The sequence below is a fragment of the Diceros bicornis genome, chromosome 14, assembly GCF_020826845.1.
Source record: "Diceros bicornis minor isolate mBicDic1 chromosome 14, mDicBic1.mat.cur, whole genome shotgun sequence".
NCBI classification, from domain to species: domain Eukaryota; kingdom Metazoa; phylum Chordata; class Mammalia; order Perissodactyla; family Rhinocerotidae; genus Diceros; species Diceros bicornis.
In genome coordinates, this window is record NC_080753.1 from 27,954,370 (window position 1) to 27,981,941 (window position 27,572).

At 54.0% G+C, this 27,572-nt stretch overlaps 1 protein-coding gene across 5 annotated transcripts; it reads right to left on the reverse strand.

Moving 5' to 3' along the window:
• Positions 1-3,069: 3,069 nt before the first annotated feature.
• FGD2 (FYVE, RhoGEF and PH domain containing 2) lies at positions 3,070-24,582 on the reverse strand. Of its 5 annotated transcripts, none has more exons than XM_058554465.1 (16): positions 23,366-23,595; positions 19,863-20,112; positions 18,372-18,452; positions 17,539-17,687; positions 15,911-16,067; positions 15,563-15,701; positions 14,976-15,034; positions 14,583-14,729; positions 13,767-13,859; positions 9,919-9,998; positions 9,789-9,819; positions 9,279-9,371; positions 8,572-8,703; positions 5,368-5,514; positions 4,037-4,183; positions 3,070-3,671 (listed from the first exon to the last, which is right to left on the reverse strand). In XM_058554465.1, the coding sequence occupies exons 1-16, from the start codon at positions 23,431-23,433 to the stop codon at positions 3,456-3,458; spliced, it is 1,989 nt and encodes a 662-aa protein (XP_058410448.1). In that variant the 5' UTR covers positions 23,434-23,595; the 3' UTR covers positions 3,070-3,455. The 5 variants fall into 5 exon arrangements, with proteins under 5 accessions (XP_058410448.1, XP_058410447.1, XP_058410449.1 ...); XM_058554464.1 differs by having other exon boundaries at positions 9,789-9,822; XM_058554466.1 differs by lacking the exons at positions 9,789-9,819; positions 23,366-23,595 and adding an exon at positions 24,204-24,582 and having other exon boundaries at positions 8,572-8,770.
• Positions 24,583-27,572: the final 2,990 nt, after the last annotated feature.

The window sequence follows — 27,572 nt, forward strand, 5'->3', positions numbered from 1 at the left end:
AAAAAAAAAAAAAAAAAAGGTTGTAAGCACTGTACACCCATCAGAATGGCTAAAATTAAAAACTAACGAACAAAAACAAAAAAAGCCCTGACTGTGCCAAATGCTGGCAAGGATGTGAGCAATGGGAAGTCTCATCGTTGCTGATGGGAATGCAAAATGGTACAGCCACCCTGGAAGACAGCTGGGCAGTTTCCCAGAAAGTTAATCATACACTTAACCATATGACCCAGTGATCAGTTCTAGGTATTTACCCTAGAGAAATGAAAATGTCTCCTCACACAGAAACCTGGACATGAATGCTTATAGTTTATAGCAGCATTCTTCATAATTGCCCCAAAATGGAAATAACGTGAATGTCCTTCTGCTGGTAAATGGGTAAACAAACAGTGGCATTCTTATGCAAGGGAATACTACTCAGCAATGAAAAGGAACAAACCACTGATCTGCACAACAACGTGGATGAGTCTCAAATACGTGACGCTGAGTAAAAGAAGCCAGACTCAAAAGGCTACAAGATGTGTGATTCCCTATGGATGACATTCTGGAAAAGACAAAGCCGTAAGTCAGAGAACAGATCAATGGTTGCCAGGGGCTAGGGGATGCGGAGAGTGGGTGACCACAGAGGGGCAGCATGGGGAAACTTCTGGGGGGATGGAACTATTCTATTTCTTGATTGGGGTGTTGGCTACATGACTGTACCCTTTTGCCAAAACCCATAGAACTACACTATAAAGGGTGGGTTTTACTGTATGTAAATTATACCTCAATAAACCTAACTCATTTATCGCCGTAGTAAGGCCACTTCCCACACCCGCACTCAGACTAACCCCACCCTGGGAACCCTTGGGGACCAGAGCCAAGGAATCCCGGCTCAAGAACTGGTTCTGCCCTTTCAGAGGAAGCTGTCCCTCAGAATCGCCAGCGAGCTTTAAATTGCTGATGCCACAGCTGCAGCCTAAATAGGGGTTCTGATTTTACGGGCTTGGGGTGCAGTCTGGGCATTGGGAGTTTTTTGAAAGCTTGCCAGGTGATTCTAATGACCCAGACGCTGAGCTCCCTAAGAGCAGGAACTATGATTTACTCAACTTTGTGTCCCCATATTCCCCATAAATGTGTGCATTGCAGCACAGGGGGGCAGGCGGCACAGTGTGAAAGAGCTGGAAACTGTGAACACCTGTCATAATCACGTGTGGTCGCCACCGTTCTCAGTGCTGGACACAGTCATTCAGTCAACCTCCCCAAGCCCCAGGGAGGTAGGACCGTGGTTATCCTCTTTTGACAGGTGAGGAAACACCAGCACAGGGTGGTGAAGTCTTGCCCAAGACGACATAGCCAGTGAGTGGCAGAGCTGTGTGGCGGCCTGGACCCACTAACCACTGGGAGATACTGCCCCCCAGCCCCAGCTGGAGCCAGACTTGGAATCAGTTGGGCCTGGGTTTGAATCTGGGTTCGTTACTTACAGGCTGGGTGACCATGACAAGTTATTTAGTTTTGCTTGGTTTCGCCTTCCTCGTCCATAAAACATGGACACTTGAACTGATGTCAAAAGGTTGTTCCAGAATGAAATGAGATGATGTGTGCCTAGTGCTTACTGCATAGTAAAATACTCAATAATGCTAGCGATGACGAGTGTAGGAAGAAATGAATGAATGAATGAATACCGTTCCCGGAGCCCCAGGGTGCCAGCAGCAGGGCCAGCTCCTGCAGAACGGAGATTTCCCAGGAGGCAAGGCAAGGAGCAGAGAGGTCTTCCAGCTGACCAGGGTCCACCAGGCCCTCCAGAGATGGCCCCCCCCCCGGCATCTGCCAGCCTTCCCTCCTCCCCCTGAGCTCCCACTCTAGGGTGGGGGCATGTGGGCACCAGCACCACCAGGCTGCTAGGGGAGCCTCCAGCCTTTTAGAAGTAAGGACCTTTGGTAGTAAAAACTCAAAGCCCTGACAGTCTTCACCGCCTGATGCAGCCCGTCACCAGGGGAGCGAATCCAAGGTGAGGCACTGCCAGGGAAGGCCAGGAGCTCCCTCAGGCCACATGGGCGCCTGTGAGCTCCCAGAAGAGCCTGGAGGACAGCACCCTCTCAGTGTCCGTGGCTTTCCGGTGGGCCCCTGAGTTCTGCCAGGTCCAGGTTCTGCTCCACCCCCTGGTTACTACACGTTTCCACGTCTCCACACTCGTTCGTGGAATAAGCGACCACATACCCACTGGGTTTTTCCAGGTAGTGTCAGTGGCCGCTGGGGCACACAGCCTCTGGGCTCTGGCACTGATGCCTTAGTGACCCCATGTGGTGGCAGGTCAGGCCCTCAGGGAAGGAGGGGAGGGCAGGTGAATCTCCCCTTGTTCCTTCTGTTATTGTCCCCTTAACGTGGGAAAGGCACTCTTATTCTTGTGATGATAGAAGTAATACACGATACTGAAACAAAAATTCAAATACCACAGAAGCTTAGGGTGTCAGGGCCCAGGCTGGGGCCACTGGATGTGGCCTGCTCGCCACTGCTACCCCCTGGTGGTCCCTTATGAACAAGCAGCCTCACCCACCAGCCAGGGGCCAAACAGAGGTGGTCCTCCAGAGGGCAGTTGCTCCTGCCCTGCCTCCTCCTCCCTCCTTTTCCCTCCTTTCTTCCCTCTTTCCCTCCTTTCCTCTTCCACGTGCCTCCCCTCTCTGCTTGCCCTATTGCTCTGCTGCTTGATGGAAGGAGATCTGACCTGAGTTAAAACCTGACTCTGGTATCCACCAGCTGTGTGACCTCGAGCCAATGACTAAACCTCTCTGAGACTTAGTGTCCTCATCTGGAAAATGAGGATTATTAACTCCTGCGGGTAAAATGAGATCATCCATGTAAAACACCTAGCACAGTGCCTGGCCCTGTAGATGTTTATTATTTATTGTTATTATTACTCTCACGCCTGCACTTGACAGGTGCTCAACCAGTGGTAGTTTGCTTGCCTTCTTCTTCATCCCAGGTAGCCCGGGCTGCACGTTAGACCCATGTGTGTAATGTTGAATACACCCGGGCCTCCTCCATCCCAGACCAGTTAAGGCAGGAATATTTGGAGATGGATACAGGCATTGGTATTTTTTAAAATTTTAGTTTATTTTTATATTTATTTTTTCATCAGGATTTTTTAATCTCCCCAGGTGATACTAATGCATAATCCAGGCTGAGAACCACACTGGGGCAACCAACAGCCCTGGGTTACCTGGGACTTGCCTGGTTTAGCACTGAAGTCCCAGGTCCGAGGAACCCCTTCAGCTCTAGGCAAACCAGGACGCTGGGTCACCCCTTTCCCAAAGGAATGGACCCACGTTTTCTGAGTCTCCAATCAGGACACACGGTCTGGGCGCAGATGGCTGGAAATGGATTATTTGAAAGCTCGGCTTGGGGTGATGGGTCACAGAGGCCACAGGGGCAGCCGTGGCAGGAGTCAGGCTCTGAGGGGGAGAGTGGCCGGCTGTGGCTCAGTCAGACAGGTCCCCGTCGTTGGGCCCCCTGGGGCTCCAGCCGCTGGCCGCCCGCTCCATGGCCTTCATCCAGCGGCTCCTCAGCTCCTCGGTCTCGGCCTTGAAGGTGTAGAGCTGGCCCGACTGTTGCAGCTGGAAGACCCGGGGGTCCGCCTGGGGCCCAGAGCTCACCTGGTAGCCCAGCAGGGGGATGGAGGTGTGAGCCCGCATGTCCTGGGAGGGGAGGAGAGAGCTGTGGGCCGATGCTCTCCCCTAGCCCCCCCACCTCAGACAGCTGTTTTGAAGGTACCAGCCACACACCTGCCTCTGACACCCCAAACACCCACGAAGCAGGGTGGGCTGGCCAGAGGGCACCAAGGAAGAGGAGAACTGGCCGCCCCCTGAGGGCAACGCAGTGGTGACCTGGAGTCCTGGCCCAGCTCTGAAAGCAGCTAACCCTGTGACTCGAGGGAGCCATGTCGTCGTTGGGCCTCAGCTTCCTCATACCATATATGGGCCCACAATACTCACCCGCCCTCCCCAACAGACACATACCACGAGAAGGCCAAAGCCGGGGGGGGGGCAGGTGGCGGCGTTACCTGAGGGGCAGCATAGACATAGAGCACCAGGGGGTCATCCCGGGGGATCACACACCAGCCCCGGGGGCCACTCTTGCCCCACTTGTCCCCGACAAGCTGCAGGAAGCTGCACATTAGGCTCTGCTCGGACCACGCCATGGACCCTTTCTAAAATCAGAGAGAGGGAATGTCAGGGAACAGGGCACCCGCTATGCGACAGACATTGGTCTGAGGGCCTGACAATCACTCTTTCTAATCCTTGCAGCCATCCTGCAAGGAGGAGTTATTTGTCCCTGAGGCTCAGAGAGGTCCCATGATAGGCTTGTGGTCACACAGCTGGCCAGTGGCAGAGCTGCGGTCAAACCCCAGCCAGCCTGAACTTGGGGCAGGTGCTGGGGGTGCTTATCACTTGTGTTGCCCCAGGGGACAGAGTTGGGGCCTGAGAAGGGGCTGACCATCCCCTCTCTCCAGGAGCAGGCTGTGTGGCCTAGTGGTCAGGGAGAATGTGAGCAGGGGCTGGACCTAGAAGAATGGGGGGATTGGAAAGCGGGCAGATGTTGATGGAAAGGAACCAGTTTGAAACCTGGGAGCTGTGTTCAGCTGGAATAGACTGGGGTCTTCTCCCACCTCCCCGGGATGGTGGGATGTCGACCCAGCCTTTAGTGAGGGAGGGGCAGTGGTAACCAGTGTCAGGGCCGGGTCACATTGTGTTTACAGCATGAAGCTGAACACAGCCAGTGCCCCATGGGTGCTGATGGGCAGGGAGGGAGCAGCCCGGGTGCACCTCTGGGGTGGGGAGTGGCTCAGCGAGGCCCCAGGGGCTGCAGAGGGAACGTCTGTGGCAGAGATCAGAGAGCTGGCTCCTAACTCGCTGTGTGACCTTGGGCAAGTCACTTCTCTGGGCCTGGGTCTCCATGAGATAGGTCCCTGAAGCCCCTTCCAGTTAGAATGAAGTCTCCAGCCTGCCTCTGTCCAGCAGTGGGACCCTGACCTGGAGCCTCAGTTTCCCCATCTGTAAAACGGAATCAGCCGCACAGCTCTCTTCACCTCCTGAGGCTGTTGGGGCAGGGCATGGGGACGTGAACAGGAACTGTCCAGAGAGGCTGTGTGATTGTGGGATGTGAACACAGGGGAGAGGCGGAAGAGCTGGATGACAGCCTGGAGCCAAAAGTTGCTTCCATTTGGTGACAGGCCCAGCTCTGTTTGGGGGACAGGGGTCGGGGGGAGGGATGTCTGTGGGCAGAGAGCGGAGGACAGGGAGCGTGACCCCAGCTGGCTTATTCCTCAGCACCTAGGACAGGGCCAGCGTGTCACCCCGCACGCATTTGCTCAGTGGGGGAAGGGGCCCTCACCTCCAGGATGCCCCGTCTCTTGTCCTCCTTGTCCTCAGGGAGCACGTTTCCCGTGAGGAACGTGTAGCAGTCCAAGCAGACTCGGTTGGGCCTGTTGTCGTCGTATTTGAGCTCGGCCCTGTAGTCGGAGCACCTGGCACAGACCACCTGGGGGAGGACAGGCGGGAGGGGTTGGGGCCTGAGGTGAGGCAGGGGATGCCGTGTTTGTACCTTGGCCGGCGGGGGGCGGCGTGAGAGCAACCAGGGACAGGAGGAAGAAGCAGCAAGATTCAGGAGAGGAATGGAGGCAGAGAGGGGTGTCCCCGTGCTGGCAGAGGCCCAGCTGCCTGGAGGCTGCAGTGCAGGGGGAGACCTCAGGCTCTGGGCTCCCCACTGGGGACTTGAGACCTGGCCCCCACTGCAGGTCTCAAATTCCTGCCCTTCAGTGTCCCCTTTCGTGAAGGCAGCTGGTTTTTTTAGCTTTACTTTTTTGTGAGAAAGATCAGCCCTGAGCTAACATCCATGCCAATCCTCCTCTTTTTTTTTTTTTTTTTGGCTGAGGAAGACTGGCCCTGGGCTAAACATCCATGCCCATCTTCCTCCACTTTATATGGCATGCTGCCACAGCATGGCTTGACAAGTGGTGTGTCGGTGCGTGCCCGAGATCTGAACCCTGGGCTGCCGCGCACACTTAACTGCTACGCCATAGGGCTGGCCCCCGCAGGCAGCTGTTAATCCCAGGGGCTTGCCCTGCACATGCCCCTTGCATCTGATTCACTTCTCCAAGTGCTCTCTCTCTCTCCCCTCTGCCATCTCACCAGCCACCCCAACAGGTGAACAGCACTGGGGCTTTATCTTCACCTGCCGTTGAGGGCAGGGCAGCCCAGAGAGGGTCGCACAGCTGACTGGCAGCAACCGGTCCTCCACAAACAAGACATGTCTTTAAAATTCCACAGTTCAGCTTTAATATTCATGCAAATTTTGCATCCCATTCAATCACAGAGTCAAGCGTGCTCTAACACTAACATGTTAGGTTGGTTGTTTTTGCCAGGAAGACCTGCTCTGTGGGCTCTGGTGGAGTGGGGCCCACCCTCAGCCCACCACGGAGAAGGCCCCAAGAAGGCCGACATGGATCATGCCAGGGAGCCGGGATGAAAGAGGCATGATGAGACTCAGAGAGAAAGAGGGGTGCTGCAGGATGTGACTCCAGGAAGGCTAGGCTGTCACAGTGAGTCGGGGATGTGAGCTTGGAAACGGGGGCCAAGAAATAGAGATGAGGGAGGAGGGTTATTTCCCAGGGAGCTCGTCTGTGTGCCCAGCACAGCACGCGGCCTGGGAAGGACTCGCAGGAGGAGGCCCGGGCCTGCCCCACCCTCACCAGGATTCCCGTCTGGCAGGCGCGGAGACAGAAACTGGGCACCCAAACCACCGAAAGGATGACTCACAGTGTACAAAGGTATGTGCGGGCATGAGAAAGTCCTAGATTGGGCAAAGGTACCTCACACAGGGGGCTTCAACTACCTACAGAGCATTTTATTTTATTTTTTATTGAGATTTAAAATGTTTAAATATTATCAATGTGTATTTATACTCTCCTCCACCAAGTTTTTATTTTGAAAAATTTAAAACCTGCAGACAAGTTGAAAGAATAATACAATGATAACCCCCCACCCAATTCACCAACTGTTAACATTTTTGCCATATTTGCTTTCTCTCTCTATATGTACATGTATTTTATTTTCTCTGGACCATTTGAGTGTAAATTACAGTCATCATGACACCTCACCCGTAAATATGTAGCTTGTAACTCCTAAGAGCAAGGGCTTTCTCCTGCCTATCCACAATGTCATGACCACACTTGGGAAATTTAACAGCGATACGATATTATTATCTATATATGCCTCATAAGCAAATTTCCCCCAGTGGTCCCAATAAGACCTCTGCAGCTAGTTTTTTTCCCTCCATTAAGGACCATACATTTCATTTAGTTGTCAGAATATTTTCTTTCTTCCATATACCTGGAAGGCAGGTACACGGGTATTGTTATATTGTTCTTTGTGCCTTTTTGTACTTCTTAACTATTTTTAATAATTTTTTAGGAACTACTTACAAAGTCGAAAGTGTGAATCAACTCAACTGGTATTTACAGATGTGAATCACCAAGAACAGTAGCTAATCCCCAGATTCTTTCTATTTGGCTCTGGGATATAACTCGTCAGTTACATCTGAACATAGGTGTGTCCCGGTCCTAGAAATTTACTTTGTGTCTTGATTGCTGTGTAATACATTTTGGGGACACCTCCCTGACTGGCCCCAACCTGCCCAGCTGGTTTCCTCCTGTTCCCTGGAGGTCATTAAGGACTGAGGTCTTTAAGGGCTTCGCTGTTTGCAGAGTAAACGGAGGGGGTTGTGATGTCAACAGAGCACAGCTCAAGTACAGCAGGTGCTTAAAAAGCAAAGCTAGATCTGCCTCTGATAACCGGTTGATAAGAGGAAGTGGGGTGGACACGTTTCCTTCCTCCATCAGCTGCTGGCTCAGGCTCCTCCGAGTGAGCCCTGCCTGAGCTATTGAGAAGGGGGAAAGAAAGGAGGAGAAGGAGAGGGAAGGGAGGGAACCTTCTTTTGTTGAATCCTCGCTACCACCCTGGAAGTAGGTATTATAATCCCCATTGGACAGATGAGGAAACTGAGGCCCAAGCCCGGCGGGCAGAGTTAGCAACAGAACTGAGCAGCTGCTGGAGTGCTGAGGACTTGCGCAGAAGAGGAGATGACAGGGAGCCGAGGTCGGTCATGAAGCGAGGACGATGGGGGTGGGAGTGTAGCAGGTGTGGGGCTGATGAGGTGGTGGGTGCCAGGCCTGAGCGGGGCTAAGGGTTTTGGATGCCCCCACCCTGGAACTGGAGACCATTTCCTGGTGGTGGCTCTGGGGACCTTGGGAAGTGTTGGTAAGAAAGCAGGCAAATCACGGGGCTCAGCTTTGGGGAGTGTCTTGAGCAAGCTGTTTACCTCTCCCAGCCTCATTTCCCCATCTGTAGAACGGGGATAACAGAAGCCGTGCTTCCAGGTGGGCACTGTGGGGTCCAGACGAGGTGACTCACGTCTGGCACGGAGTGAGCACACAAGGAGGCTGGGTTGCACTGGTTGACACCGGCAGAGGTGGCAGGGAGGGGAGGGCTGAGGCCAAGGTGGGCCAGTGCAGGCCGGGGTGCTGGCAGGACTACTCACGTAGCCACAGGCCCGGCAGTGGTGGCGGCGGCGTGTCAGGGCGTTGAAGGGCTCCTGGCAGCGCATGCACATGGTCACCATCTTGTCCCGGATCCACTGGGGCGCGCGGAGGCCCAGCTCCTCGGACTGCAGCTGTTGGGCAGCAGGGCGGGCACGTAGTGACCTCTTCTGCCCACTCCCTGAGGCCCTGGGGCCCCTGCTGTGGCGGGGATTATGTGTGATGTGCTTTCCAGTGGTTTCCACAGGAAGCTGACCGAACAGATGAAGACTGTATGGTAGGTCAGTTACTATCATTCTTACTTTACTGTTGAGGAACCTGAGGCCCGGAGAGGTCAAGTGACTCAGCAAAGACACACAGCAAGTCAGAGTTCAGAGCTCAGATTTAAAATCAAGTCACAGGCACTCTCCCTACTTTCAAACCCAAACTTGCACTGCTCCACCCCCAGCCAGAGCTATAGAGCTGTGACATCCTCCCTAGGGACAGTTGCATGTAGAGGCTCCCAAAGGAATTTTTTGCTAACGGGGAACCTTTGGCTCTGAGTCTCTGAGCAGGGTGATGCTGTGGTCTGTGGGCTTCCTCGGCCCCTTCTAACCACTGCTGGTGGGTGACACTCGCCTGCCCTCCCCGCTGGCCTGGGTAGAGCAAAGAGGGAGCAAGCCCAAGTGAGGCTGGTGGCTCCAGGCAGGGTCGCGAAGGCGTCCTTTACCTCCCTCTCCTGGGTGTCTCCCTCAGGGCTCTGGACGGCAGCCTTGAAGGTTTCATTCCGCTTCTCGATTTGGTCAATGGCTGCTTGGCAGGCCTGGGGGGAAGGGAATGGTAGAGGGGTGGCGGGAAGGGCTTGCTCATCTGTCCATCCATCCACATGTTCAACAAACATTGCTGAAGGTCTACTGGGTGCCAGGCACGGAGTCGAAGCACACAGCGGCTGACTCAAGGGAGGAGCAACTATTACCCCAGATTACAGATGTGAAAACTAAGGCTCAGTGATGTTAGGTAGCTTGCCCCAGGCCATCCAGCTAGGCAGTAAGAAGCCACAAGATTTGAACCCAGCTCTGCCTCCAAACTACCACAGAGCAACTCCTGAAGAAGAGCAGGGAGCAGAGGGGCACACACATGTGTGTACACAGGCACACACTCGTGCCCACGCACCCCTCCCTCCCGGTTGGCCTGGGTAGGCAAGGGTCATGATCCTAGGGGCCCGGGAGTGTTCTGATACCTGCATCCAGGAAATCATTTCCTCCTGGGACCTGCTCGGAAAGTGAACGCAGGTGTTGAGAGCAGCCCCTCCCGGTTTGCCCGGTTTCCCTGCCTTGCCCGGCCCCCAGGACCCCAGCACGCCTGCCTACCGGGCTTGCAGCTCCAGGGTGCGCTGCTTCCCGGACACCAGGAAGGAGTGGGGAAACTCGGCATCAGTCAGCTCCCGCACCTGCTCAGAAATAGGAGGGAGCGCGTTCAGACTTGTCGCCCCCTGTCCCCCAGGCACTGTGGGGTGGAGGGAGGGGGAGGGTGCCCAAGAGACAATTCAGATGTGCAGAACAGGGGTAGGGAGCTCGTTCACCGCCTCCCTAATCCCACGGAGCCAAGCAAATGCACCTGATGCTGGGCCTCACTCTAAGCAAACAGGAACGCTTCTGGAATTTTAGCAGCTGCTAAGTTGGCCCAGGGTGAGGTAGGGGTGACAGTTGTTGACAAAGGCTTCACCAAAAATGGAAATTGGATCATAAATTGGGTTGGGGCCACAGCTTTTTCAAGAGCAGATCTAGGGCCTAGAATAAGACCTTCTATCCCACACGGTGAATGAAGGAATTGATGGCCGGATGCACAGGCCAGAGAGATCCTGCATTTCTTGTCTTGTGCTGTCCCCTTGCGCAGAACGCCACGGGTCCTGAGCCCACTGTGAAAGCTGCCAGTCAGAGAGAGCTTCCTGTGTGCCCGCCTTGGAGCTCAGGGTCTCCGTGCGTGTTGTCATTTCATCAGCACGACTCCTGAACCCACGGATCAATCCTAACACCTCACAGCCGTCCTGTGGCTCCCAAGGGCAGGGCCTCCCCCAGCTGCAGTCTCTTTGCATGGCTGAAACTGGTCAGGCCTCCAGATTACCAACCACTTACAAGAAATACAGGGGACTATGGGACATGTTAAATGACACCACAGGGGAGCACCCAGCAAAATCCAGACTATAAGAAACCAGAAAAACGTCCTGATCTCTTCAATCGATAAATGAGGAAAAAAGCGGGGGTAGGGGGAGTGTAATGGATTAAAAGAGATGTAAAAAACACATCACAAATGATTTGAACAGATCAGCTGTGAGAAGACATTTATGAGACAGTCAGGGAGAACCAAATGATCTTAATGTTATTAAATAATCATTAATTTGTTAGGTGTGATAATAGTACTGTTATCTTTTAGGGCAAAAAAAAAAGAGTTCTTATCTGTTACAAAGATAGGCTGAGGTATTTTTACATGAAATGATGATGAGTGGGCCGGCCCCATGGCTTAGCGGTTGAATGTGCGTGCTCCGATACTGGCGCCCCGGGTCGGATCCCAGGCGTGCACTGACGCACTGCTTCTCCGGCCATGCTGAGGCCGCATCCCACATACAGCAACTAGAAGGATGTGCAACTATGACATACAACTATCTACTGGGGCTTTGGGGGGGAAAAAAAAAAAGGAGGAGGATAGGCAATAGATGTTAGCTCAGAGCTGATCTTCCTCAGCAAAAAGAGGAGGATTAGCATGGATGTTAGCTCAGGGCTGATCTTCCTCACAAAAAAAAAAAAAAAAGAAATGATGATGTGTCTGGGATTTGCTCTTAAATAATTCAATGGAAAAGGGAAATAAGAGGGGCGATGCTGATGAAACAGGACTGGCTTTGAGCTGATAATTGTGGAATCAGGTGATGATATATGGGAGTTCATTGTATCATTTTCTTGGCTTAAAAATGTCCATAATAAAAAGTTAAAGAAAGGGGCCGGCCCAGTGGCGCAGTGGTTAAGTGCACACACTCCGTCCGCTTCAGCAGCCCGGGGTTTGCAGGTTTGGATCCCGGGTGCGCACCAACACACCGCTTGTCGAGCCATGCTGTGGTGGCATCCCATATAAAGCAGAGGAAGATGGGCACGGATGTTAGCCCAGGGCCAATCTTTCTCAGCAAAAAAAGAGGAGGATTGGCATCGGATGTTAGCTCAGGGCTAATCTTCCTCACAAAAAAAAAAGAAGGAAAAGAAGTTAAAGAAAATCTTCACAGCAATCTTGGGAGGCAGACATCACCCTCCTTTAGGTGATAAGGAAATGGAGACTCAGAGAGGGCAAGAGACCTGCCTGAGGTCACACAGCATCTAAAGGGCAGAATGAGGATTCAAACTCATATTTTTGGCCTCCCAAGGAAAAGGTGGAAGAAAATCTACTTCCACCCCAGCCCCAGAGTCCTGTAAGCATAGACCTCTCTTAGGCGGTATGGAGAGAGAGTCACAAAAGAGAGCCAAAACAGAGACTAGAGCCCAAGAGCCTTAGTGTGGGGGAACACTGTCATCATTGAACCCACCTGACACTTGAGGCCCTCTGCTGTCTCCCCGCCACGTGGTCACCAGGCCTTTGCACACTTTCAGGGCGACCCACCACCTCCCAGAGAGCACTGACTACAGGCACACCTCCCCTCATGTTGGCCCACAGACCAGTCTGCTCCCTCTAGAAAGAGCCTGCTGTGACTTGGACTCAGTACCCTGGGCAGTGGGAAGGCTCTGCGGGTTTGTCAATGGAGAAGCTCATGTGGAAAGAAGGGTTTGGGAGAGCCACTGCAGAGCTGTGTGTAAGGGATGAAGGGCTGGATCTGGGCAAAATGGGACAAAACTGGTGGCCCAAAGGCCAGCTAGGAAGTCACACCCTAAATGGTCCAGTCCTGCCTGGGGAGAGAGAAGGGGTTGCTACCTGGGGGACAATATCAGGAAATCTGGCGAGACTCCATGACTAATCGGGTGAGGGAGACGGGGGAGGGAAAAGAAGGGAGAAATCTAAGGTTTGGAGTCCAGAGGTAGGAAGAAATATGATGCTTTTAATAGGAAAAAGGGAGCTGAGGGGAGCTCCTGACCTGAGGGCCCAGGACCACCTGTGCATAGGGGCAGGATGAGGGTTTCCAGAGGATAGTTCCCTGAGCTCTGCCGTGCCCAGTCTCAACCACTGCCCCGGTCAGAACCGGTTCAGGCCCCCGCTAGCCCATACAGTGCCTTTGTGCTAATTAGAAAAAGATGCCCCTTTCCTGAAACACTTGACTGACATCTGTTGGCAAACAGGCATAACATTCGGATTTTGTTGGGACAAGATGCTTGACTGCCATCTGCCGGACAATAAGAATTGTAAATATACGAGCTGTGATGTCTGTTGTGGATGAAGTGTGCTCATCTTAGATGAGGTGTGCTTGTGTGGTGCATAACCTGCACAGATGTACGTGGAGACCCTGGGTGTGTGTGCTTCCTTCTTCCCAGGCTGGCCCTGTGCAGGATGGCACAACACTAGGACCAACTCAGACCTTGGGGAGAATCAGCTGCTGAGAACTAGGCCTCCCTGACATCCAGGGAGGAGGAGGCCAAGGGGTCATAGGCCAGTGGGAACCATCATCGTGGTCAAAGGCCAGAGCTGCCTCCAAACCTCAGACTCAGAAAATGGTTCCTGCACCGACACAGACGGGTAGACAGCTCTGCACCTGCCAGGCCCGTGCCATCCGGGAGAGGGAGCTATGCGGCCGCCAGAGCAGCGGACACGCCCTGGGAGAACGTGTTGCCTGGGACTGGCAGACGCCAGGGCCCGCACACACTGGGTCCCGGAGCCCTGGGCACACACCCTAAGCGTCTGATGCTCTCAGCCCCATCTCTCTGTATTTTCTTTACGATTCTGTTTTGATCTCTGTTTCTTGGTTTTTCTATCTGTTAATCTCTGCCTCTCTTTTTTTATGCCTGGGTCTCTGCTAGTCCTAAAACAGGGCTTCCTGTCTCCATTTTTCTGTCTGTCTGTAGCTCTCCATACACCTGTCTTTCTCAGTCTCACTCACCGAGGCTCCCAGAGGTACAAGCCTGCACACGCCCTGGCCTCTGAGACATTCTGGCCACCTCCAGATGAAAAGCTGGATGCCCCCGGGGTCGGGGCTGTATTCCTAGAAGCCCTCAGTCAGCTCAGGCATGGGGGATGGGGTGCCACTCACCTTCATCCCGGCCACGTCGATGCGGGTCCTCACCTGGAAGTGGGCGCCCACCTGGATGACCCTGGGCACACAGTAGAGCAGCATGTTGTTGAACTGCGGGAGACACAACGATGAGTGTGTGCGCAGTGGGGGGGCGGGAAGGATGGTGAGGCGGGGCTTCCCAAAGGTGAGCTGGGCACCGCCGGCTCTCCCTCCCCTCCCACCACACTCTGGGCCAGCTCACAGGACGTTACAAGTGTGATGAGGAAGGGGTTGTTGTGCCCCCAATCCAAGTAGATGGTCACTGAAGGGTCACCCTACCTGTGGGCGTCAAGGGTCCACAGTAGACCTCAGAAATCTATGAGGCCTGTCTCACAGGGGCTCAGGGCAGCAGGGGCTTAGGAGAGGTTCTAGCTCCCTCCCCCAGACCTCCAGACGCCCAGGACCAGTTTCCAGATCTCCAGGAGACCCCCTGGCTTCTTCAGGGCAAACCCTGGCAGTTCTTCCTCGTAGCTAACTTAATTCCCTCCTGCTGTGCACTCCCTAGAGCACAGGTTAATACCACAGGTTTTGGAGCCAAACAGACTGGCTTCAGATTCTAAGGCTGTTGCTTCCTAGGGAATGTCTGGGAAGCCTTTCAGATGGAAATCCGTGAGGCCTGGAGGCAGCACGTGACTTCTCCAGTCACACGGGTGCCAAAGCAGAGAAGGGCAGAGAAGCAGGGTCTTCCCTGTTCCTCCTGCAGTGCTAGGTAGACGTCAGCAGGCAGGACCCAGAGCAGAGTGGCCCATGGACTGCCCTCCCCAGCGTGGGGTGGGCCCCCCAGCGTCCCCCTACCAAGAAAAGGTAGCGCTCCATGGGGTCGCTGCGGCGGAAGGAGATCTTGAAAACGGGGCCCTCACGGAGCAGAGTGTTGGAGGGGTCTACTATGTCATCCTCGAGGCCCAGGCGCTGGTACACCTCCCACAGCTCCTGCAGCCGCTCCTGGGGACAGGGGTGCGCCCTCAGCCAGGGCCGGGCAGAGCCCCCCTGGTTCTGGAGGGTTTGCCTTGTGTGGACAGGGGCAGGTGTGAGGGAGGGCAGCAGCAGGGTCAGGCGTCACGGGGCAGGATCAGGGGAGGAGTGGGTATAGAGACCCGGGTAGGCTGGGGGAAGCTGAAAGCTGTAGGGATGAGGGACCCGGTCCCTGAGAATGCCCACTGCCTCCACCCCGAGGGCTGGGCTGCTCACCATCTCAGTGATGGCTGCGTTGGAGTGCTGCGCCGCCGAGAAGATCATGTCGAGGGCTTCTGAAGGGGGGCAGGGCCAGAGTTACCCCCTGAAAATCTGGGACCAGTGGTTGGGCCAGGAGGTCTTTGAGGCTTAACAAAGTGGCCTCAGGGCCCGCTGTGAGTGCCCCCAGGAGCAGCCTGGCACATGGGGTGTCCGGATGATGGGGCCCACTTCCCACCCAGGGTGGAGAGAGTGGAAGCCACTGAAAGACAGGGCTTAGGAGTTCAGCCTCTGGGACCCTCGCTGCTCCCTGAACCCAGCCAGGACAGAGGGCGCAGTGGAAAGAGCACGGGCTTGGGTGTCGTGCAGGCATGGCTCCAAATCCCAGCCCTGCTCCCTTCTAGTTGAGCAAGGCACGCAACCTCTCTGGGCCTTAGCGTCCTCATCTGTAAAAAAATGGCTAACGGTATAGATAATGTCTATGAAGTGCCAAGGATCAATGCTGATGGCTAATGGTCATCAGAACCATTTTAGCAGGTGCACAATAAATATGTGGGAGTGGCTCAGGCCTCCCCGGGCCCCTGGGCCCCCTGGGGTGTCCTTACTCTGGGCATCAGCCCGGTCTGCGGCCTCCGCTGGCAGCTTCTGGACGTACTCCTTGAGCAGCAGCTCGTAGCGTGGAATTCTCTGGACAGGCTCCAGCATGTGGTGCTGCAGGGTCAGGCTGCCCGAGGCCTCGCTGCTCTTGAGGAGGGATGCGGGAGGGATAGCGGGGGTGAGAGTGGGAGGGTGGGTCAGGCTGCCCCAGGGGCAGGGGAGGGGGCAGGGTGGGCGGGCGCTGGGGCCTGTGGAAGCAGCCGAGCCTGGACATGCCCAGAATCACTCGGGGAAACAGCCCCTACACACCAGGGGCAGCAGTGCAGGCTCTGCCCCGGCCCCCACCCCGCCCTCACCTGAATGCGGGTGATAACCTCCTGGAAGGGTGGAGACTTGTCCGTCCAGGTGGCCAGGAGCTCAGCGGCTCGCTGAAAGTTCTTGACATACTCACTGTACATCTTCAGGAAGGGGGCCAGTTTTTGGATCACATCACCGATACGGGGGGTGGCCGACCTGCAGGAGGAGCACCCAGTTATCTCTCTCAGCCTGGGGACCTCCTCTCTTGACCCCAGGCAGGGTCAGGTTAGGCCAGGCCCCCTGAACCCCCCAAAGCAGCCTTTCTGCTATACTTCTTTTTTTTTTTTTTTTTTATTTATTTTTTCCCCCAAAGCCTCAGTAGATAGTTGTATGTCATAGCTGCACATCCTTCTAGTTGCTGTATGTGGGACGCCGCCTCAGCATGGCCGGAGAAGTGGTGCGTTGGTGCGCACCCGGGATCCAAACCCGGGCCGCCAGCAGCGGAGCGTGCGTACTTAACCGCTAAGCCACGGGGCCGGCCCTCTGCTATACTTCTGCTAGCAGGTATGGGGTGTGCGGTTCACCCCCCCTTAGACTGTGAGTCCCCTGAGGGCAGATGCTGTTCTCTTCCACGGATTGGGCCCCCCCAAAGGCCCGCACAGTGTTGGGCCCACAGCAGGTGTTCAATAACCATTTGATCTTGCTCACGTAACAATAACGAGGGCCACATGCCAAGCACGGCCCAAGACACGCCGCATGTCTCATCTCGTTTAAGTCTCACAGCCTGCAGGGGGGACAGTCGGTGGCCCGTCTTAGAGATGAGGAAATCAAGGCTCAGAGGGAAAGAACTTATCGAGGATCATCCTATGGTAGGGATTCAACCAAGGGACTGTTAGAGCAGAGCGGTAAGGAGCCACAACCTGGAGCTGGCCTGCCTGAGTCTGATTCCCAACCACACCACTTACTCTCGCTGTGTGTTCTTGGGCAAGTCACCTAACCTCTCTGTACCTCAATTTTCCCAGCTGAAAAAAATGACAATGATGGCAGGTAATCTCATAGGGTTGTCTTTTTTTAAAAAATATCTTCTATTATGAAAACTTTTAAGCAATCATAAAGAAAAAAAATATATAATAATGAATCCCCATATACCCATCACTGGATTTAACAATTACTAACATCCTTCTTTGCTGAAGAATTTTAAAGGACATCCCAGACACCATGGTATTTTTTTTGGCAAAATATATAAAGCAAGTAATTTCACCACTAAATGCTTTGGTGGTCATCTCTGAAAACAAAGAGGGCTTCTTGCATAACCACAATTGCCGTCAGCACACAGCAGGCTGATGTGAAGATTAACGAGTTTATAGGCGCAAAGCACAAGGCCGGGCATGTAGGAAGCCTTCAGTTAGCGCTGGCTATTTCCACTGCCTCCTACGTCACTCAGCCGAGTGAGGACCTGATCCATCCCCTTCCCCAGGACATACACACACACACACACACACACACACACACACACGCACACACACACAGAGCCTCCAGGACTCAGTCATCCAAGCCCCTTGCTGTGCAGACTGAGCCCAGCAGAGGAGACTCTCATGGCCACGCAGCAAGGGCAGGGGCCTAGCAGGCCAAACCCGATGCCCCAGGGCTGCAGTCAGGGGCCTCGGGGGCTCCTGGTGGAACTTACCAGTCGTCCAGCCGCCGCTGCAGCTCTGGGAGGAAGAACTGCACGTGGAACAGGTAGATGGAGGAGATGTTGGAGAAGATGAGCCTGACCACGTCCTCCGGGAAGGCCTTGCTGCTGCGGGCCTCTCTCAGCAGCTCCTGGAAGAACACCTGCAGCCACAGCCGGGTCACTAGGCCTGTGGCAGAGACGGAGCCACCCACACACCAGCCCAGGGAGAGACAAGACAGCTCCAGGGGGCTTCGGGGGTCCCTCCCTCGCTTACTGAATGCTTTCCCCTCCTTAATCTCCCATCATCCTCGCAACAATCCCCGGAAGAGAGACAGGGAAGATGGTATGCTGGCCACTTTACAGATGGGCAAACCAAGGCCTAGAGACTCAGGCACTTGGCCAAAGGCTGGCAGCTGATGAATGTCAGCAATGAGCCCATCTTGTGTCTGTCAAGGTCTTGGACTCTGCCAGGCTCAAGACCCCTCTGCTGATGGTCAATGATTTAACTCTCTAGCCTTGGGGCTCCTTAAGAAAGTGTGAAAGGGTAACCATGGTGAGGATGACAGATGAGGATGCTGTGTGGGGCCTGGGAGGACTGGCTGGTGTGTATTCTGCTACACGTGAGGCCGCCCAGGCACCAAGGGAGGAGTGGGGAGAGGTGCTAATGGGCTACATCCTGTCTTCTGCCCCAACTCCAGCCAAAAGGGTCAAAGGACTAAGGCTTCCTACAATCAAATCCCAGGGCCCTAACTCTCAGCTCTGGTGCTGTGAGTCGGAAGGGAGGGCGGGGGGTTGGTGAGAAGAGCCGGTGCTGGGGCTCGGGTTAGGGCATCCTGGCCACTGGCCTGGTCTAGCAGGTGGAGGCGTGCCACATAGGCCTGCTCCGTCTCCAGCAGCTCCTGGACGATCCTCTTCTCCTCAGGCTCCTGCAGGGGCGTTAGGGGGAGAAGGAGAAGGGGAAGGTCTCTTCTGATGGGAACCTTGGGCACAGTCTCCAAAGATGCCCCAGTGAAAGTCACCTCCCAGTGTTCATGCCCTCCCACAGTGCACCTGGGCTGGTGCTGGGATCCCTTTAACTGAGAGAATGGGGTGCCGTGAGCCTGTGCCAGATCTGGACCGAAGCCTTAATAGGCCTGGAAGCTTCTGCTTGTGCTCTCTTGGAGCCATGAACCACCACATCTGGAGCTCTCTGCCCTGATGGAGAGGGAGCCAGGGGCCCAGCCGTGCCAGCATCCCAGCTGAGCCCAGGCTTCTGGCTGTCCCTGCCCAGGCACCAGGCTTGAGAGTTGAGCTATCCTGGGCATTCTAGCCCTGGCCACCATCTGACCACAGCCACGTGAGAGATCCTCTTATGGACTGAATGGTGTCCCCCCTAAATCCATATATCGAAGCCCTAACCTCCAATGTAACTGTATTTGGATAGAGGGCCTTTAACTGGGTAATTAAGTTAACTGAGGTCATAAGGATGAGGTCCTAATTCACTAGGACTGGTGTCCTTCTAAGAAGAGGGAGAGACCTGCAGAGCACGTGCACAGAGGAAAGGTCATGTGATGACACAGTGAGAAGACGGCTGTCTACAAGCCGCGAAGAGAGGCCTCCCCAGAAACCAACCCTGCCAGCACCTCGATCTTGGACCGCCAGTCTCCAGAACTGTGAGAAAACCTATTTCTGTTGTTTCAGTCACCCAGTCTGGGGTATTTTGTTATGGCAGCCCAAGCTGACTAAGACAAACCCCAAGGGAGACCAATAGAGAGACCATCCAAGAGCATTCCAGTCAACCCAGAAAACTGCGAACAATAATAAATTGTATTTGGCCACCACATTTTGGGGTGGTTTGTTGTGCAGATAACAAGCTAACCAGAACATATGACTGTGATCACCACCCCCAGTTTCTAAAGGAGGAAACAGGCACAAAGAGGTTGAGGTGACCGGCCCAGGCTCACACGGTTAGGAAGCAGAAGGGCTGGGGCGCGAGCCCTGGCGGTCTGTCTCCAGGGTGCACAGCATCGGGCAGCCAAGCCCTCGAACTCCACAGATAAGGAGACTGAAACCCAGAGGAGGCTGTTCCAAACTGTGTGGCCTTGGAAATGTGAGTTTCGATTTCCTTGCCTAAAAGACTCCTGCAGTGGGGGCTATGTGAAATAATGCCCACAGTGGGGTACACAGTAGACACACAATCAAAGGCCGTTGAGTGGGGAGAATTGAGCTTCCAGCCGACCTCTGGTCACACGAGACCCCCACCCGGGGGAGTGCTGGCTCTGGCTGGGAGAGAATTTGTGGGGAGGAGGTCACTGAAGGGGCCCCCCAGCTCCCCATTCTACCCTAGCCTCAGGCACCTGCGTCCCTGGCCCGGGGCTGGTCCCGGGCTGGCAAGATTTCCTCCAGGCCCCGCTGGACAGCTTGTTCTTCAGGGAGCTCAGGTACCGCCTGCTGACCGTCCTGGGCCCAGACCCCACGGTCTCCTCTGGGTTGAGGGTCTCCCCCATGTTGGGCTTCTCCTCTGGCCCTGCAGGCTGGGGAGGCCTGCACCCAGGGTGCTGATACTCGGCCTCCAGTCTGTGGGCTCTGCGCGCTGCTCCTGGGCTCCTGGAGAGAACACAGCAGACCTGAGTCTTTCCTGTCTGTACAGTAGGGAGAATAGCATCTCCCTGGCGGGGATTTTGGGCAATTAATGCAAATCACAGGTGTGCAGTGGCCTCTGAGTGCCTGGTGCTCGGGAGGAGTTTGCTAAGTAAAACATCCACTTCCCTCCCCCAACGTCTTCTTGCAGAGAACTCCAGTCTTCAAAATGAGTCAGCATGACTGTGTTTTGTTCTCTGGGGAATTATATACTTCCCTGTTTAAAATTTAGTGAGGATCCCTCCCTCTACACACGGAGGTTTTTAAGTGACTCCTGCCAGATCACCCTCACCTGTGGACCTCACCCCTATTTTTAGTCTCTGCAGCAGGAAAGGCCCTAAAAGCTTAGTAACTGATACATGGGGGGAAAGTGGGAGCCATGGAACACTCTAAAGGGAGGGCAGAGCTGCTAAAGCTGGGGCTTTTCAGTGGGAGCTGTGCCTCCACACCTCTAGAGAGGAAAAACCAGTCCGGGCACAGTTTTTCTGCTCCCCTAGGAACGGGCCTTTGTAGGCAACAATTTTCTTTTTTTTTTTTCGGTGAGGAAGATTAGCCCTGAGCGAACATCTGTTGCCAATCCTCCTCTTTTTGCTGAGGAAGATTGGCCCTGAGCCAACATCCGTGCCCATCTTCCTCTACTTTATGCGGGACGCCGCCACAGCGTGGCTTGATTGGTGGTGCGTAGGTCTGCACCCAGGATCCTAAACTGCGAACCCCGGGCCACCAAAGTGGAGCATGCAAAGTTAACCACTATGCCACCAGGCCAGCCCCATGTAGGGCAGCTTTATTACCCTGCTTACAGGGTCTGCAGGCCAGTTAAATTCTTGAGATATCAGAGGCCACCCTCAATAAATATATCCAACGATTTGGGCTGTGCCCCATTCCCTTTGGCATGGAAAGGCTTGCGATGACAGCACAGGGTAGGCACCTTTGTGAGAGAGACAGGCTGGGAAATGGAGGACCAGACAGGTACAAAATCTCCAAAACTCTGTGAGAAAGGTTTTCATTACCCCCATTTTGCAGCTAAGGAAACTGAGGTACAGAGAGGATAAGTAACTTGCAGCTAGGGGTGGCAGAGGTAGAATTCAGATTAGAAAGGCTGGCTCCATTTGAGTCAAGGAGAAACGGGTTCAGAGAGTCCACGTGACCTGCCCCAAGTCACACAGCTGGTTCCTGGCGGAGAGACGATTGGGACCCAGTCCCCGATGGCTCCTCACAGGCTCTTCCAGCCCTCTCTGGAGCCCCAATGCCCGGTTCCTCAACCCATAAGTCTGCCACTCATGGAAGCAGCTGAGCCTCAGGCTTTCTCTTCTATATTTGGTTTCAGCTTCTGCATTTCCCTCCAAGTGCCCCAGGCCAGCTTCTGTTTCCTCTTCACCCCTCAGTTTCAGATCAGCTAAGGCGCTGGAAGACCTCACAAGAAAGCGCAGGCGAGGCAGCGGGCATGGGCCCCTCACACAGTAAGAGGTGTCTCTTATCCTCTTGACAAGGACTCCTCTGACTCCGTTCTGGTTCGAGGACTGCCTCCTCCTGCCAGGGGCGTTGCTGGGGCAGAGCACACATGCTGAAGGTCTCCACTGGGCATGCCTGGCCTGTTGGGTGGAGTAGTGCCGTCTCCCCACACCCAAGTGGGTGGTGGGCCAGGAAGGTGGCGCCTAGAGCTGTCCTCGGTGCTGAACAGAACTTGCTGGCAAAAGACCCTGGGAGAGGCAGGGTAGGTCACCAGGCTCAAGATGTTGAACTGCCCTTCTGGGTCCACATCTATGTCACCTCTGCCATGAATCCCACAGGAGGCTTTGTCTGCTTTGAGTGCCCTTGGCATAGCGTCTGGGCCCCTCCCAGGATATCTGCTGTTCATGACCTGGCATCATGGTAATTCCATCCATCCAAAGACAGAAACCCTCAGGGCAGGGATCATCCTTTAGGCTCCTGCATCTACTACAGTTCCTGTGCGATGCTGTGCCGCGCCGCCCACACCCCCTTCATGACTGAGGCACTGTTCCCCCAGCTGCTGGTGGTATGGTGGCTGACTGGTATTGACTGAGTCTCTCCCTGGAAGAGAGCTGCTTCACCCAAGGGCAAGCCCACATCCAGTGACTAGTCCATTTGGGGTGTCAAGATCCAGCTTTTTGCCTCAGTTGGAGCAACCTGAGGGGCATCCCAGCTCCAGAGCCCCCCGGGACAGGCTGAGGCCTCTAGTGCAAGTGTACAGCAGTTCAACTTCTCCCTCTGCCCAATGCTGCGTCCCTCACCCCACAGGTGTGTTCCCAAAACTCTCCCCAGTAAATCTCCTGAAGCAAATCTTTACCTCAGAGTCTATTTTCAGAGAACCCTACCTATGACAGTCCCTAACACAGTCCTGGGCTTAAGAAATGCCTGCGGAGTGGATTAATGTCACACACACTCACACACACACACCCCACACACCACCCCTGCTGGGGCCGCCAATAACCTTCACACATCCAACCCAGCCTTTTCCCTTCAGACAGAGGCCCCTGCATTGCCCCATGCCCATGAACTTAAAGCCTTCCCCTCTTCTCTGTGCCTCCATTTTCTCGTCTATAAGATGGGAATAGAAATAGAACCTGCCCCCGTTATGCTGTTAGATGGTTAAATGAAATAAGCAACAAAATGCACTTAGAACAGAGCCCCATAGAAGGCTGACCATATGTACTAGTTTGTCTGAGACAGGCTCAGTTTTTCCTGTTGTTCCCCCCAAAAATTTAATGGCATCTACTGTCAGTTTCAATCATGTCCTGGTTTGAATAATAAGTTATATGGTTATTCTGCTCATAAGGAGTAAACATTTGCTAAGTATTAGCTACTGGTTCTGCTGGAGGGGCAGTGGGTGGAGTTCTGCAGCCTGAACACTGTGTCCGGTCGACCCACACTCACTCATAATTACACACATGTCTGGACTCTCCCCAATACATCAACACACACACTCTCACCTCGGTCCAGCTCCTGGTGCCAACAACAATCTCTTATGCTCTGAGGAACCCATGACCCAGGGACATGGGCACTGCCCAGACAGGAGGTGTCCAGGACTGAGCCCAGAGGGTGAACTGCTCACTGTAAGGCCCCAGCTGGCCCTGGCCCTCTTCCTTAGCCTGGAGACTGGGAGGGCCTGTGCTGCCCGAGGGCCTGGGGATGGGCAGAGGAGCTGGAGGGAGGCTGCCAGTCTGCCGTGGGGACCCTTCCCACCCCCGCTGCCCCCTACCTGCTGTTCTCAAATGCAGTCACCAGATTGGACACAGACACCAGCTTCTCCTCACTCGCCCCCTCCATCCTGCAGGCCTCCAGGGTGGCCCTCAGCTACCCCTGAAGCAGGGAGGAAGGCCTCCAGCCAGTGCACTCAGCCCCTCCTGGGGTCATAGATGGGCTAAGACATTCTGGAATCTGCTCCTGTCTTTCCCAAGGGCTCAGCAGGCCTGCCCCTGGCTTCAGAGTGAGGAAAGAGGAAGTGGTCTCAGGGCCACAGCCCTAAAGGGGAAAGTCCCAGTGCTCCCCATAGAGGGAGGAGCCTGCTTGGGACCCACCCCTCCCTCATGGGGGCTGACCTTTCACTCCTGTAGACCCCCAGTTCCAGAAGCCACCCTGAGGGGTCAACAGGGCCCAGAGGTAGTTTCCGGGGCTGGGCCCTTGGCTGGCCTCTTGGCCTGAGCATCTCTGGCCAACTATACTTTCTCACAAGGCCCAGTGGATTTTACTTGGTCCTTTCTCAACAACTTCTTTTCTGCTTCTGACCTGCTCACTGCTTTAAGGAAACAGCTTCTTTTATTAAAAACAAATCACCAACCTGTTAAGAGGTGGCAGGGAGGAGTACTGGGGTGCTCCCGCCTCCCCACTGGGGTTCTCATTTGAATGGCTGCTGTCTCCACCCCATGGTCCCAGGGGAGGGAGGCTTCCTCCCTGAAACTCTGACGATAATAATAGCTAACACATACTTTACGAGTATTTTCTCATTTAATCGTACAACAGCCTTATGAGGTGGATCCTGTTACTATTCCCATTTTACAGAAGAAAAAATTGAGGACCAGAGAGGTTAATTAACTTACCCAAAGTCACCCAGTAAAAACACAAGAGAGGTCAGATTTCCAAAGCAAAGGTAAGTGTCCTACAATTCCGGCAAAGATTTGGTTCGGAGCCTGGATGACCACGTTCTTGCTGCTCCACGCTTAGGCTTCCCTGCTCCTAGCATGCTGGGTTGTCTGTGCCTGATGCCTCCTCTGCCTCCTGGTCTCCCAGCCCTTCCAGAACAAATGGCCACTGCCTCTGTTTCCCTCATTCAAGCCTCACAGGCCCACAGGCTCTCCCACTGGCTTCTGGTTATGCTCATCCCAAGCCAGGGCCCTCCTTGACACTGGTCTTTGTCCTGGAGGGTAGGGACTGAGCCTTAGTCATCTTGGTCCCCGAGGTGCCTGGCACAGCTTCTCGCTCCAGCGCCTGTGACCCACTGGGGCCTGACACGCCCAACAGCCTCACTCTGTCGGAGCTTCCCCTAAGTAATTTCTCCTGCCAGATGCCTGGTCCCTCCCCCCACCCCTAAATGTCACTAATTCTCCTCATTTTTTGTTCTGTTTTTACTTTTTATTTATTTATTTATTTATTTATTTATTTATTTATTTATTTATTTATTTATTTATTCATGTGAGGAAGATCAGACCTGAGCCAACATCCATGCTAATCCTCCTCTTTTTGCTGAGGAAGACTGGCTCTGAGCTAACATCTATTGCCAATCCTCCTCCTTTCTTTTCCCCAAAGCCCCAGTAGATAGTTGTATGTCATAGTTGCACGTCCTTCTAGGTGCTGTATGTGGGACGCCGCCTCAGCATGGCCGGACAAGCGGTGCGTCGGTGCGCGCCCGGGATCCGAACCCCGGGCCTCCAGTAGCGGAGCACGCGCACTTAACTGCTAAGCCATGGGGCCGGCCCCTGTTTTTACGTTTTATTATGGAGAAATTAGAACATAATTAGCAAATTTGGCAAAAGTAGACAGAATAATATAATGCACTCCCGTGAACCCATAACCCAGATCCAACAACTGTCAACTCGTGACCAGTTCTGCTCCATCTACAGCCCGTTCACTCCCCAGTCTCATACCATTTTGAAGCAAATCCCAGACATCAGATGATTTTACTCATAAGTATTTCAGTGTGTATCTAAAAGATAAAGTCTCATGGGCCTGCCTGGTGGTGTAGTGGTTAAGTTCACGCACTCTGCTCCAATAGCTTGAGGTTCGTGGGTTCGGATCCTGGGCACAGACCTACATACCACTTGTCAAGCCATGCTGTGGCAGTGTTCAACATACAAAAGAGAGGAAGATGGGCATGGATGTTAGCTCAGGGACAATCTTCCTCAGGAAAAAAAGGAGGATTAGCAACAGATGTTAGCTCAGGGACAATCTTCCTCACCAAAAAAACGCCCCCAAAATAAATAAATAAATAAAAGATAAGGACTCATATACACATATGCACATACATATAATGGTACTATTGTTCTATAGTTGCATATATACACACATACATATGTTTTATATAAATTATATACATGTATATGTATATATATGAAACAATATTACCATTATCATACCCTAAGAGATATTGAGCAATAATTCCTCAATATAATCAAATATCCAGTCAGCATTCAAAGTGCCAATTCCTCATAACTGTCATCTGCTGTGGACTGAATTCTGTCCCCCCAAAATTCATATGTTGAAGCCCTAACCCCCAGCGTGGCTGGATTTAGAAACAGGGCCTTTAGGTGGTAATTAAGGTTAAATAGAATCATAAGAGTAGGGTCCTAATCTGGTAGGATTGGTGGCCTTATAAGAAAAGGAAGAGATCTCTCTCTCCATGCCCCCCATCCCACCCCTGCACATGCCCCAAGGAAAGGCCATGTGAGGATAAGCGACTGTAACCAAGGCAGGAAGAGAGGCCTCACCAGAAACGGAACCCTGCCAGGCCTTGATCTTGGTCTTCCAGCCTCCAGAACTGTGAGAAATGAATTTCTGTTGTTTAAGCCGCCCAGTCTGTGGTATTTCGTTATGGCAGCCTGAGCAGATTAATTCATCAACATTTAAAAAAAATCATCATCCAAATAAAGTCCACATGTTACAACGAGCTGTCCTGTGTGTTAACTCCCTTTCCATGCGCAGGCTCACCCCGTCCTTTTGTTTTCCCTCACAAGACAGCTGTGAGGACGCTGGGTTGCTGCTTCTGCAGGGCCCACAGTCGAGACTCTGCTGACTGCAGCCCCAGCCCCTGGAATTCCTGTCCATGTGGTTAGACCTAGGGGCTTGATTGGATTCATCCCTAAATGCCACTTCTTCCTGGCCGTCCTCCCAGGTCCGGGGAAGCCTCCCTCCTTGATGCTCCTCTCCCCGTGACGGCAGTGCCCAGTTTCCTCTTCTGCCTCTCGCCAGACTGTATGTTCTCTCCTTTCGGGCAGGGCCTGGGCACTCACACTGTCTGGCTGGTCCCCAGCCCAGTGTCCATACACAGTGGGGCCTCAAAAGGCACGTGGAATGGACAAACGTCACACCCTGAGCCCAGAGGCTCATCTCACCCCTCAGCTGCCAGCGCCTTGGGCTTCCAGAGCAGAGTCTGGGCCCGAACAGCGGGACCTGCCCCTCACATGGGGGCGGGAGAGTGGGTAGGGGCACCTGCAGGAGGCCACCTAGTAGCCCAACTCCCAACACGGGACAGGCCCCACCAGAGCTGCATCTGACCAGGAGGAAGGGCCAGGATGCCCACACCCTGAAACAATCTTCCTGGGCTCTGCCTTGCTGGTCCCCCACCTCCCTGACCTCGCTCCTCTCAGTTCAGCCTTTCTGCCTGACTTGCTTCTCACCTGCAGACATCACCCGAGGCTCAGCCCAGGGCCTCTGGTCTCCTCATTTATACACACCCTCCACCACCCAATTCAGAATCTGTCCCAGAGGTCCCACAGGTACCCCTTCCTGCCCTCCCTCCCCAGCCTGAGTCTGCCCAGCACCTTCAGGACATCACCAGGGGCATGTCCCACCTTCACTTCCAGCTCAACACACAGTCTCTGAAACCAGCACGTTATCCCACGGAAGGAATCCCAAATTCCTGGGTTTGACATCAAGCCCCTCCTGGTCTGGCTCTGATCAACCTTCCCAGCCATTTCTTGCTAACACCCAGTCTGGGCTGTGACATTGGGTGGTGGCTCTGTGCTGTGTCAGCTGAGCTAAGCTGAACCACAGTTCCTGAATTCCCTTCCCTGCACCACTGACCACAGTGGCAGGAGGGGACGCAGCTTCTAGATTCAAAAGCATCCATTCTTTAAGGAGTTTCCCCACTGTATAAAGTCAGATCCCATATTCTGTGTCACTCCTGGCTGTTCTGCTTCTCTCATCAAATCTGACATATATGCCTTGAGCCAGTAACCAAACTTCACCTTCCT

Excerpts from the sequence above, each read along its gene's own strand:
- FGD2 (XM_058554463.1), bottom strand. The coding sequence starts at position 23,433 with ATGGAGGGGGCGAGTGAGGAGAAGCTGGTGTCTGTGTCCAATCTGGTG. Across the intron at positions 9,999-13,766 it reads TCGACGTGGCCGGGATGAAG|GTGCGGGAGCTGACTGATGC; the intron begins GTGAGTGGCACC and ends ATTTCTGAGCAG. Across the intron at positions 3,672-4,036 it reads ATGTCTATGCTGCCCCTCAG|GACATGCGGGCTCACACCTC; the intron begins GTAACGCCGCCA and ends CTCCCCTCCCAG.